This window comes from Fulmarus glacialis, unplaced genomic scaffold (genome assembly GCF_000690835.1).
Source record: "Fulmarus glacialis isolate BGI_N327 unplaced genomic scaffold, ASM69083v1 scaffold33855, whole genome shotgun sequence".
Taxonomy (NCBI): Eukaryota; Metazoa; Chordata; class Aves; order Procellariiformes; family Procellariidae; genus Fulmarus; species Fulmarus glacialis.
This window is the reverse complement of record NW_009214289.1, coordinates 23,830-36,902: the sequence shown is the minus strand read 5'-3', so window position 1 is coordinate 36,902 and position 13,073 is coordinate 23,830. Positions and strand designations below refer to the sequence as shown.

At 47.4% G+C, this 13,073-nt stretch overlaps 1 protein-coding gene across 1 annotated transcript in view; it reads right to left on the bottom strand.

Moving 5' to 3' along the window:
• GABRA3 (gamma-aminobutyric acid (GABA) A receptor, alpha 3) overlaps positions 1-12,658 on the bottom strand; it is a gene marked incomplete at its 5' end in the record, with an annotated part of 30,740 nt that extends 18,082 nt beyond the window's left edge. The window contains 2 exons of the mRNA XM_009578507.1: positions 8,489-8,709; positions 12,591-12,658. Of these exons, the coding sequence (XP_009576802.1) occupies positions 8,489-8,709; positions 12,591-12,658 (289 nt within the window). The remainder of the gene's footprint in view (positions 1-8,488; positions 8,710-12,590) is intronic.
• Between the last annotated feature and the right edge of the window lie 415 nt (positions 12,659-13,073).

Genomic DNA, 13,073 nt, shown 5'->3' with positions numbered 1-13,073 from the left:
AAAAAAATTTGGTGCACAAAACCAAGAACTTCACAAATCGCTCTAAGAACCCCTGTGGGGAAACAAAGCAGAACCACCGTGGCTTGGAAGTGGCAGGGGATCTCTGAGGCTGCAGCGATGGTGGCTGCAGGCGGCAGATGGTGCTGTGAGAGGTGACACCAGCGCAAGCAAGGGATGGAGCAGCAGCAAATTCCTGCACAGCTGCTCTGTGTCGGCTGGGAGAGCAGCCCAGGCTGCACTGGAAACTCTCTGCTGGCTGTGAATTTTGCTCTGCCATGTGAGGAAACGAACCTCGTGATTTCAGACCCATGTCCAGCCTCATCTGCTTCTTTCAGAGGCTGTAGGAAAGCTGGCGTCCCCCTGAGAGACAGGCAGAGGTATTAAATCAAGAAATGGAGGAGCAGAGCTGGAAGCTGCCATAACTTCGATGGAGCCGGGCTGGGTGGCCAAAACCCTCCTGCACGACCTGGAGTCCCTGCAGCACGCACAACAGGGGTTTAAATCCCAGTAAACCCAGCCTTCGGGAATGTCTGGGAGGTGAGGCACATGACCCCTTTGCAGTGGTCACTGGGGTCACAGTGCTGCAGAGCAGATTGCACCATGTGGAAGTCTACACCCTATTCTTGTATGAGCTGGCAAAGGAAAGTGGTGAATTTCCTACAGACATTCTGAACCCAGCCCCACAGTGTTTCAGTGGTACCTCCCTGCTCCTTCATGCAACAGCAGCACATATTCATTTCTGCTGTTTTTCAGTGCCAGGTACCACCGTCCTGTCTCCCCTGGGCACATCCACCCCACTGTGCCCCAGGAGCTACCCCACAAGGGAAAAAACCTATAAAAGCAACTCCCACAATCAGGACGGGTTCAGTCCTGATAAACAGGTCTTAGCTATTCAGCATCAGCAGGACATGGTCTCCATACGCCCCATAGGGCTTATGCACTGAAGCCCTGAGGGGCTGGCTGTTGAGTCACCATTCACTGTTGGATCCCAAGGGCTCACAGCCCAACCGTGGCTGATGCAATGCTCCGTACTCCAGCCGGGTTAATCACAGCGGGTTTATTGGGTCTATGCAGGCTGACTCCACGTCCAGTACAGGAGGCCAGGGGATACTTACAGAGAAGTACGAAACCTGGGTGAATTCAGAGCAAACCACACCTTGCTGTCGTCTCCCAGCAGCTGGTGGCTTACGGCTTCCATGATTCAGAGGCTGTATCCAGGCAATTGAGTAAACCAGAGACCAAGGACCTTTTCTACTCTGAGTCTGCCAGTCCTTTCTGAATCCATGTACATGGATAGTGACCACTATGTCCTGTAGTAATCATTCTACTGACAAAGAGGTGATGACGACTGTCCTGCTTGCATTATGTCTGGCCCCAACTTGGCTTCCTCAGCCAATCCAAGAACCACTGTGTGGCCAATGTAACTTCCTTAGAAACAAATCACTCTTTCTGGCTTGCTGATCTCTTCTTCACCTCTGGACTGAATGTACCTGTTTTACACGGGAGAGAAGAAGACCTGATCTTTAGGACTTCAACCAAGACTCACTGAAGTCAGTGGAAAGACTGACAGTGATTTTGACAAGCCTACAAGCACATCGTTGGAATGATTTTCCTCTGGACACTCAAAGGCCACCACAAACAAATTGCCCATTTGCTCTGATGCCTCTCTTTTGTAATCTGGATGAAGATTAGGATTTCAAGAAGCAGGTATGAAAACATGGCAGCAAGGTGTGGACTCGACAGCCTTGCTCCTCCTGTTCTGTTTCTTTTGTGATGCTTTCTTCTGTCAGCTCGAAATTCACTTGGGGAGCTTCATGGTTGGCAAGGTTGTCAAACGTCCTCACGGATCTTACTATTCCATTCTCTCTGTGTCCTTTCTGACTGCAGTGGACTTTTTGCTTCTAATATTTGTCACTGTCACTTGTGTAAAGGAAATGTTGATGTATTTCCCGTCTCCCTCAGCAGGCCACACAAGACTTTTCCTTTTTACCTTTCTATTCCTTCATCGGCTTCACTAATTACTTTATTATTTCAACAGGCTTTCAGCTGGCTGTTTCCAAAGTCAGCTTTTCGAAAGAACCTCTCCTCTGATCAGTGCTTTCCTTCTGATACATCATGAACTCCCCCAAAAAACCAGAAAGGCCTTTTTCATCCACTGTACCATTTGCAAGTCTTGGCTGTGATCAACAGCCACTATGAATAAGGCTGAACGACTCAAAGGATCACAGATTGTGGGTCCGGTGGTTGAGTGTCATTTAAAGCAGCCAGAAAGAGCCTCAGAGGGGGCCAGGATGGCAGCAGAGACCAGCTTGGCACAAGTTGGCCTTGGCCATACCCTCCTGCCCTCTCCAGGCTGTGGCCAACAAGAGCAAGTGTTGCTAAGGGAAGGAGACAACCTTATACGGATGCTGGATGACTCCATAGGTGTGTGGGAATGCAGGAGTCATATTTTAAATCTAAAGTGTGTTTTATTAGCTGAGCCAATAAACATCACAATAAATCCATCAACAAACCACTGAAAAAGCAACCTAATCTGCCACTTCTCCACCTACAGCTGAAGGAGCTTTTAAGTCTCCTGAAATTAAATAAAAAAGAAAATGCCATAACATTCCAGCAAGATGAGTCTGGTTCAGCAACTTCAGCCAGCCAGAAGTCAGCACGTTCACAGATAACACATGAAGGGGGAAGCAACACAAGCATTCCCCCCCTCCCGGGTGTTCTCCCTTGCCTGAAACCTCTTCGCTTTGCCCCGACACATGTAGGGGTGTGCTGGCTCCCTGAGATGCTTTCCCCACGACCAGAGTGCATGCACTGCAGCTCGCTCCTGCTCATCCCTCTGCCCCCCGCATCCCTCAGCCATCTTTCATCCCCCTCCTGCAGCCTCTTTTGCACACACTCATCTTTCAGAGTGCTAATTAGCAGAGGTATTTAGGTGAGCTGTGGAATCAATCACCGTTCAGGAGAGTGCCCACATCCGCTCCCCCCGCCACTGGCCTTCCCTGCCACCTCCTGTTGCTGGCGAAGGGCTCCTCAGCACCATATGCTTTGCCTAATGAAACATCAAAATATCAAACTAAGAGGAATGTATCTCACTTCCCAGACAATTACCAATGCCTCTGCAGAATTCGGGTAAAAGAGAAACTCTGTTTGCAGAAATTCTCATCTTTGCCCCTTACCCTGTGCAAGGGAGCTTATGGCCAGCTAGCCACAGAGGTTTGCTTCATTGCTCTGATGCCCTGTTCAGGTCCAGACATCTGAGCCCTGAAATGTCATTATAAAGCCTAAACACACGTGAAAAATAGCCAAGCTGCCAGCAATCACATAATCGAGCTGTTGTATCCTTTGGCTCATCTGTCCCAGGCGCTAGCAATAACTTATGCAGAACTGTCTTGAAATCAAACCCCAAACTCCTCATGTTTTCTCTTCTCTTTGCCAGCACAATGGCACCAAAAGTGGAACATCCAGGAGAGAAACCATGTTTTTCTCTTTAAAGTCATGGGAACTCCTTTGAACTGCTCGACACAATGGCAAGAAGCGTGAATCAGGCTAAACATACCTCTCCCAGGGCTGACGGTACAACAAACCACTTCAGCTTCGTTCTCATGGTTACCAGGAGCTTAGCGAAGCCTTTGATGTGTCATTAGAGCCCCTGTCGTTACCTGCGTCGTGCTGCAGGATGAGCGAGAGTCTCAGTCCAATTTCTGGGGCGCAAATGTAATAATCCCTTGGTGTATGTGTGGTACAAAAACATGACAGCACCCTGCACAGCAGAACTGACTTTGTTTATGCCAGAGATATTGCTTGAGTTTTGTCCTGATTTCTTCTCTAGGAGATTCATTAAGTCAGGCCGAATAGTGTTTACGGTTTAGCCTGTGTGAGAATCTAGGTTAGGTTTAATTGCTGGGGTTTGAGCTTGAAAGCCAAATTGCTTCTAGGATCTTTGTGCTGGATCTGAAAGCACTGAATTCACTTTGCATCCTCCCCCAGCCCCTGGAGATTTCAGCCCATGATGGCAGAAATGCAGCGAGATAAGTTGATCTCTGAAGATTTCTCCCTCCTGGGACAGCTTCCTTACAAAAGTCTGCCTGCACAAAACCAAGCCTGGAAAATAGATCATTTCTGCCTTTGGATCCACTCTGAAATCTGTAAGGGAGGGAAAACCAGGCTGTGCAAATCTTATCTCGTCTATCCGTCCGCTTGCGTGTTTAGCAGTCTAGCTTTGGTCTGCTCATGTCCATTTATGCTGTTGTCTAGGATCAGCCCTGATGTGGGATGCAGCCAAATAGCTGCCAGTCCGTACTACTTAGAGGAGCTGGTGCTGGGATGTCCCAGCTGCTGCCCTTGCAGAAGGGAGAATGATGGTTGCACCTCCATCGTGTGGAAGGGTTCTGCAAGCTCCAGCCTACAGCTCTTACAAGTTGCCCGGGGGTTAAAAAAAACCAGGCAGTAAAGACAACTCAAAGCCTTTGCTGGGAGAGACACTGTGAAGCTCTGTGATTTCAAAAAGCAGGCTGGGAAGCTCAAACCCCTGAGCATGCCACAGTAGGTACAGGACTTGTTATCTGGGGTTCAACAGCCCCAGTAGGACTGCACGTTCCTGGGTGCCTTTGTACTCAGCTTTCCCTCCTGTTCTGCCTCTGCCTCACCCAGGGGTTCACCAATCCTCCTTCCCAAGTGCTCATGCGCTGCCACTAAGGACTTCATGTTGTCTTTAGCAAGACAGGTTCTTGAGGCAGTCTTTGGGCATGCAGCTGAATACGTCAGCCTGGCAGTCAAAAAAAATACTTTAAGTGCATAATTGGAGCACATATTGTCTAGGAACCACGCTGACAATAACCACAAAGCCTCAACATGCCACTCTGACAATCCCGGTGAAAAGCAGGAGAGCTCTTTAAAGCCTGGATTCACAAAGTTGAATCCCATCGGCACAGCATTAAGTTTTTACTATTTTCATATGCTTCAAGGCCAGGAAGAACCAGAACATTATCTATATGCCCCACACAATTTGAGCTAGAGAGTACATCCAGCTATTACTGCAGCAGCTGAGTTTTTGTCTGTACCTTATGTAAATCCATGCACAATTCCCAGTTTGTTGTACTCAGGTCTGACACCAGAGCTTTGAGGCCCTAACTGGGCTTTTGTGAACTGCTTGGATCTTGTAGGAGCTCCACAAACAAGACTGCAGAGGCACGGCTACATAAAAAAACTGTGTTCCCCATGCCCTCTAAGGCAGCCGGAGTAGCAGGGAAGAGGCAGAGGGATCAGTAATCCTGTCCCTTCCTCAGCAGCCAGAAGGAGGGGAATAGAGAAATGCAATTTTGTGCTGCGGTCGCAAAGGCCATCTTGTCAGCCAGGTGCCAAGGCCTGAGTCAGTGATCAGATGTTTGCACCGTGACGTTGCACCGATCTGCGAGGAGGCTCTGCCATGACTAAAGAACATCTCTGGATGCTCAGCTACAGCTGGTGTGCGACTCCTTGAAGCTCAGGTCAGTGATAAAGAGGCTCTCTCCAGGAGCTATAAATATTGTCACACAGGTGTAATTTTGCTGGATGCATGTGTCAGAGTTGCTGTTCCACCAGAACAACTTCATCTATAAATGTAAGCCTCGACTAAGAGAAGTTGGCTTTCACAGCAGGATAAATAGCAAGAGACATGCCTCTAATTGCACATCAGCAGAGCTGATCCCTCAAGGATATTGGCTGGTACAAGGTAAAGGAGTAAGATATGTCTCAGGAGTCAAACTGCATGGCAATGTACCAGTCTAGACAGAGCCTGCAAGGGATCACCTGAGCAGTCCTGCCAATCCAGGGGAAATCTGGTGGAGGTCCAAACTCACTCCCTAGTCAGCAGGACAGAGCGTGCCTCTTTGGGATTTGCGCTTTGCTGGATGTCAGCTGTGTGGGGCTGAGATTGGCTTCGTAGTCCTGCTCCTTCCTTTGAGAAGGACACATGCATGCCCCTGGGCATGGGGGAGAACAGCAGATGTGCCACTTGGACATAAAGCATGAGTCTCCTTCCAGCCCTTTCCTGGGCGGAGGTTTCAAAGCACTTAACAAGGGAGAGTGATACCATCATCATCATTTTACAGGGGAATTGAGGTGTGAGTGCATATAAGTGGCAGAGCCAGGTAGGACTTGGTCTCTGAGCCTCAGCCTGATGCACAGTCCTGGACCATGCAGCCTGTGCCCTTGCATCTTCCTTTCTGAGCCCCCACTCAAAAGACCCTGTGTGGCCCTGAGCAGGCATTTCCTTCAGCAGCAGGGAGAAGGGCAACCACCAGATGCACCAGGACAGACATCCCGTCCTGGACATGTTGAACTGCAAACCCAGAGGAGCCCTGCTTTGCCCCTGACACACTGTCTTGTGCAGTGAGCAGTGCTTTCCAGATGGCCATCTGGCCAGCTCTAACCACATCTCCAGCATCAGGCTGGTCCAATACTGCCTGGAGCCCCACCAGCATAGCTTCACACACATTTGCACAGCAGCGATCTGTGCTGGGTAAGGAAAAGACCTCCATGCACTACAGTTCCTGGTACTGTGCAACATAACATGTGACAAAAGGCCTGATATCCAACCCTCAACCTTTGGGTATGTCTGAGTGGGCTCTTCACCTCTTACAAAGCCTTAGAGGTACATTTAAGGGGGGCAGGAGCAGATGCAAAGGGAGGTCCAAGCTGTCCTTCATCCCCCGCTTCTTTGGGAGACAGCAAAACTGAAGGATGTGTTGAATTTATTTAAAAAAACCCCATGACTCCATTTTCTTCAAGAAGCTCATTCCCAAGAGCCTCGTGATGCTGCCATCCTGGCACATGCCCAGCCCTAAACGGAAAAGTAAATCCGGTACTTTCTCAGTCACACAAAACTCGCTGAAGCTAATGGCTGTTTGATGAATAAAGAAGAAGTGAAATGATATAAAAGCCCTGAAATTAAGTCCTTTTTTTGCTGTCTTATGCCAGTAGCTCCTATAATACTTCACAGTCAGACAATGATACAATCGGGGAGAGTGTTAGTCATCCACACGCAGGTCAGAGAGCCGGGAGCAGAAGCGAGCACTTAAGTCAAGTTGGGCTTCTCTCTTCATTTACCCCATCTGCCTCAGTAACGTGAGATCACTGATGTGTGGAGACCTAAACCCCCAGGGCACTGGCAGGATTAGCTCATATTTGAGAACTGCTGCACAAAAGCAGAGCATTGTTTATCAATGTAGGCTGTAAAACTTGCTGACACTATGTAGATTGACAGCCAGCTTAACTATGAAAAGATGAAATTCTGTCTGGTCCTCAAAAAACAGAGGTGAAAGTGCAGCACCTCAGCACACAATCCACAATGAAGCCTGTTATTAGTTAGGATCGGCTTGAAGATGGAGGCAGAAAAAATAATTTTTGAAAACAAAGATTTACACCTTTCCAAAATCAACTCAATACCTTTCTTGTGCATCTCTGAGTAGGCTGTTGTTTCATTTATAAGCCCATTTACCTTGGAAGGCAAATTAATACATCAGCCCCAGGTGGCAAACATTATTTACATGGGTGAATAGCTTACAAGCATACAGGAATATCTGAATAGTTCCGGAACGAATGTACCATTAACCCAAAGGTGTTTCTCTTCATGCTCTTCACCTTTGCAGCTTAGTGATAACTGTACGTACCAGGGCTGTTCTTGAGAAATCCAGAGAAGATGACTGCCCAAGCATGGTTCCCCAAGAGCGACTCGTGTTTTAGAAGGAAGACCCCAGTTGAGTTGGAGCTCACAGTGGGGTTGCACAGGCTGTATCACTGCCTAGGGTCTCATGCTGCAGGGCTACCTCATGTTTGAGGCTCCCACTGAGAGCTCAGCTGGGGACAACATGGGCTGGGTTAAACTGAGAAATTCCAATGGCCTCTCCAAACCCGGCATCTCCAAAGCACAGCTTTTAATAAGCTGGTGATTTTCTTTTTTCCTAATGACATGCATTGATTACACAGATTTGGATTTTTGATTCCATGAAGCAGGAAAAAAACCCCCATTGTTCTCACAAGCAAGCTTAGGCTCATTAGATGTTTCAAACGGCTCCAGTGTAACGTGCTGAACAAATTTAGATCTGTTCTCAAGCTGCTGGAGAATAACAAATTCTCTCATCCTAATGTTCCCCTACCAGTACTGGAAACCTGACTTCATATCCCACTGGCGGTTAGAAACAAAAATAAGTTGGGTGGCGCACCAACTCCACAAACTATAGATCCCAACACTTCTACCTCATCACATAAAAGAAAAAAATTGATTGATGAGAAAAAAGCTACCTGTAAAAATGTGCTTAAGTTGAGGATCAGTGATGCCACATAGGTAGGAAACAAGGATAGTAGGGAAGGCAGCAGGGTAAGACTCAAGTGTGCTACCAGAGTCAGTGGAAGTCTGCACAAACCCTGCTGTAATGTACCCTGAGGTCCCATCCTTGCCTGCATGTGTATAGGGACCTGGAAGGCTCTGGCCCAGGAGACACAAACTTACCTCATGGTGTACAGGAGAGTGCCATTGTCCACCAGGCGCAGCAGCTTATTGGGTGTTGTCATGTTATGGGCGACAGATTTCTTCCCGTTGTGGAAGAAGGTATCAGGAGTCCAGATCTTACTGGCCAGCAGGTTGTTCAGGGGAAGTATTTTCATGGGACCATCAAACTTCAGCCTTTCATCTCTCCAGGATTGCCGGAAAAAGACATCAATAGTGTATTCCTTTGTGGAGAAAGGAAAGAAAAGTAAGTCTTGTTTTACTCAGCTCTTCATTGCAAACAAGCCACTTCAAGAAACGGTAAATATCCTCGGTCATTGAGCATACTGTGTTTTGGCACACCTTGCTTGTCATGAACCGTGATGCAACAAGAAGTAGGGATTAACGGCAGTGGAGAAATCTGTGGAGGATAGAGGGCATTTACCACATTTTGTATAATGACTTACATATGGTGCCAAAATTTGCGTTTCTGACCACTACAGACAAGCTGCAATACAGCCTACACTGGCCAGCGGCCAGTCCTGGGGTAGCCCTGCTGCACCACCACCTTCATCCAGATGTTTCAGGGGAGGGAACCATTGTGTGTAGCTACACGGGAATTTAAAAAGGCAAAAATAAAGTTCCTGGAGATGGAATTTGGCCAGTATACTGGTAATTATACCCTTGCTCATAAAAAAGTAAAGAAATAAAGTTTCATGACATTGACTTAATGTTATCTTGTTCCCCAGGCCACCTCTGGAAACGTGTTGAATCAAGGACCTCACAAACTTGCATTACAAGATCCTGTGACTTTCTTTTCTTTTTCTTCTTTTTCCTTTTTCTTATTTTTTCCCTTTTTTCTTGTCTTTCTTTTTTCTTTTCTTTTCTTTTTTTTTTTTTTTTTCCTTCTTTCAGCTAGTGTAGAAACCCATTTCCTAGGCCAGATTCCAGTCAGGGCAATTAGAATTCATCTCTTTGAAACCCTGCAGCCACAACCAGCTCCCCACTTGGTGTGTGCAGCCTCAGAAACCACTTGACGAAGGAGCAAAGGTGCTATGGCTCCACGGCCACCCCGAGGCAAAATTAAATAAATCTGCCTGGTGTCTGGCATAAGGGACTGCCGTTCCCTGTGACCTGAGCCACCCCGTGTCCTCTGAGGGTCCACGTCACTTGAGGGAAAGCCTTCAGCCAGTCAGCATGAGCTGCACCACTGCTCACCTCTACAACACACACCTCCTCTTGCTAATGAAGGATCTCATTAGCTCATGAGGCTTTCAGAGAGAGACAGGGGCTTCAGAAAATCTGTCTGTCCCAGCTGTTCTTCCCCTGCCATTGCAGATGGATAGTCTTTATTTATGAGTTCCGGGAGGCTGCAGGACCAACTAAATTTTGAGTGATTTCTTTCGTGCAGCTCTTCTCAGCATTTAAAAGCTTCTGTGCATCAGTTTCGTATAGGTCATAGAAATTCCTACAGGTTTTGCAGCAGACGGCAGCTGAATGAAAACATCTCGGTAAAGAAATTCATCCCTGCTCCCTGGCCACAGAACCACTCCTGCTCAAATGTGAAGTTTCTGGAGCCTGGCTGGGGGAAGGAAAGAGAAGATCCTATGTTCCCACAGGCTCTGTCCTGCACAAGATATTCTGCCCCTTCATGGAAATGATCTTCACTTTGTGGTTTTAAGCTCAGTAAAGGGATAAAACCAAAGGAATGAGCCTGTGTGCAGTCCCAGGAGGTAGGTTTGGGAAAAGTCCTTATCAGGAGAAGAGCTCTTATTCAGAACTCCCTGTTCCTATTAAAAAAACAAAGAAGCAAAACTTTTATAACAACTTTCCAGACCCTATTTTTCTTCTTTTATGCTAAGTAATCATTCCCGAAGAAAAGAGAAATCATGTTCAGATTCTTTCCCTTTTCTATATTTCTTTCCATGATAGCATCATTCCCAAGTCACCCCTTCCAAGGAGCACACTTAGTTCTACGTTATGCTCTTCACTGCCTTACAGAAGTGACCAAAAACATCAAGACTGAGTCTGTCTCCAGAGTCCATCCACCAAAGCATAAAACTCCCTTGAAGTTTTTGTTTTTTTTTTTTTAATTTCCTGGGGACTGAGGCAAAGCTGCAAGAGCTCACTACCAAAGATTCAAGCATATGTCAGGTCCTATCAGGCTCTACTTTCCAAACCAAACTGAAAGAGAGATTAGAAGTCCCTTGGAGCATCTCAGGGAAAAAGTCTACACGTCCTCCTCCACACTTTATAACCAGCTGCTCTCCTCCGCTCTCCACAGCTTTACCTGCCTCTCCTCCATCATCATAATTACAGTCTCTGTCTGCATCAAGATGCACAGGAGCAGGTTTCCATTGCAATGAGTAATGGCTGTGGGAGGGATGGGAGCGAGATCACCAGGCAGATGTGAGCAGGGAAGGAGGGACTTCCCCACTCCCGAGATGAAAGGAACCACCACAGAAGAGCAGGCTCTCCCCATGCTTCCCGAGGAGATGGGGTTTCTCTCTCTCATGTTTCTGAGTGCATTTAGCACCAGAACGGCACGCTAAAACACATTTGCTATGCATTTGTAAAATACATGGAACTAAAGCATGCGAAGGGGAAATAATTTATTATTCTTTAACTGTCTTCCTAATTTTAAATTCATTTTGTCAAATCACATTGCAGAGAATACCTTCCTCTTTTCAATACCTCATATTTCTTCTTCACAGTTCATTATACACGCTCCCTTAATCAAATATGCTCCACCTTGGAAGTAATTATCAGATACTCCCCAAGGGCTAAGATTGCTGAATATATTATGGGTCTCCGCTGCAGTAGAAAAGCAAGTGAGATAGAGAGAGAACTCAGATGAGATTAATACTCTTGGCTATGCTGACATCAAGATAACTTCTAACCCTGGAGGGAGTGGTCTTTCCAAAGCAACATGGGGTTGTGTGATGGGGTTAACACCTCAATGAAACACAGAGATTTTATTCTCCTGCAACTCCTCCGCTTGCTACCACAGGACTGTCAGTGGGGCAGCTGAAGAGAGGTTCATGGCCATGTGAACACAGAAAATGAAACCCTCCCAGCTCTGGAGGGGCCGTGAGAGTCACAGGACATTGCTCCTGCCTGACCCAGCTGGTGAGAGCAATGCCTGCTCCCTCTCCCGAAGTGGGCTCCCTCCAAGGGCAGGACTGCCCACCGCTGGCCTGGGCTATGCCAGCACCAGGTCACCTCTGGGACTGGTTGTGCAGGAGGGTCTCAGTCCTAAGTGCATGACTGTCCTCATGTGGCCCTTTGAAATGTTGAGCAACCATCAACAGCCAACTCTTCTCTGTGCGACTGGGCGCGTATGGAATACGAGCTGCAAGAAATGCTGTTGAGAAAGCTCACTATTAATTACGCTCCACAGTCCTGTTTTAATTAGAAGACAAACTGTTGTGGGAATACAAGCCTAAATTCAGACCTCAGGCCTTTTCATTAATAATTTTGCCTGAACACGTCAAAATATGGCAATCAGTTCATTCTTTTTCTTTTTTCTCTTTTGCCTCTCTTCTGGTTCAAGCACTAAGGACAGTTTGATGGTGAACCGTTCTCTTCTGGCACCGCCACCAAAACAGGCCAGATTCTGGCATCCTCCCCTCTTCCCAGGGAGCACCCTCCTTCCTCCATGCACTGTCAGGTCAAGGAAAGCTGGCTACAGTGAAGGTGTTTGTCAAAGTATGTAACAGGTGTAGCATGCTACATATAGGTCTTGGTCCCGTGGGCAGATCTCCCGATTTCATTAGGTTGCACTTGCAGAAAAGAAAAAGACCCTAGAGCCTGCATCGTGCGTGAGCGGTGCAAAGGCATCGACCCTCCAAGGTTGCATTTGCCATTATCAATTGGTTTCTAAAAGCCCAAATGCACCTGAGAAACAATCCCTGTCTACCACCCACACTGAGCTCCCCCTGGCCTTCAAGAAGATGATGACACACATTCTTGCGCGGGCGGGCAGCTGGGATGCTTGCTCTTGTTCTTGTCGTTTACGAAAATCCTGCTTTTGCCCAGATTGTCCAGGGATGAGGGTGGGACACATCCACTGCGGCTGCAGGAGAAGCCATCCCTCCCCGTGAGGTGACCAGCCAGCGGCACCTACCATATCTGTGTCCGAGACAGGGCCGAAACTTGTCACGTAAATGTCTGTCTTGACTTCAGTTACGCTGTCTGGGGAAAAAAAAAAGGGGAAAAAAAGCCGTTAGAGAACTGAATTTGCTTGTACAGGGAAGGGTTTGGGTTTTGTTACGTGGTGGTTTTTCCTGCCAGGCGCCTCCCTGGTGAGCCCTCAGCAAGCCGGCATCGTGCTCTCTGCTGTGCCCTGAACAATGGCTGAGTTTATCACTCGTAATTGGGCAAATTCATCTCTGATGTAGCTCTGCTGCTTTCCACGCTTACACCGAGGATGAATATGTCCTGCACAGCCAGACAATGCGTATTTACAAAACGTATGCGGCTACACGATACATAACATGGTACAGATCCACATGTTTTCAATACAGAGGTAAGCCCTGATGCTTTGAAACCACTTTTACCTGAAATCCTTTTGTGTCTCCCAGCCTGATAAACAACCTAGCAATGTTCC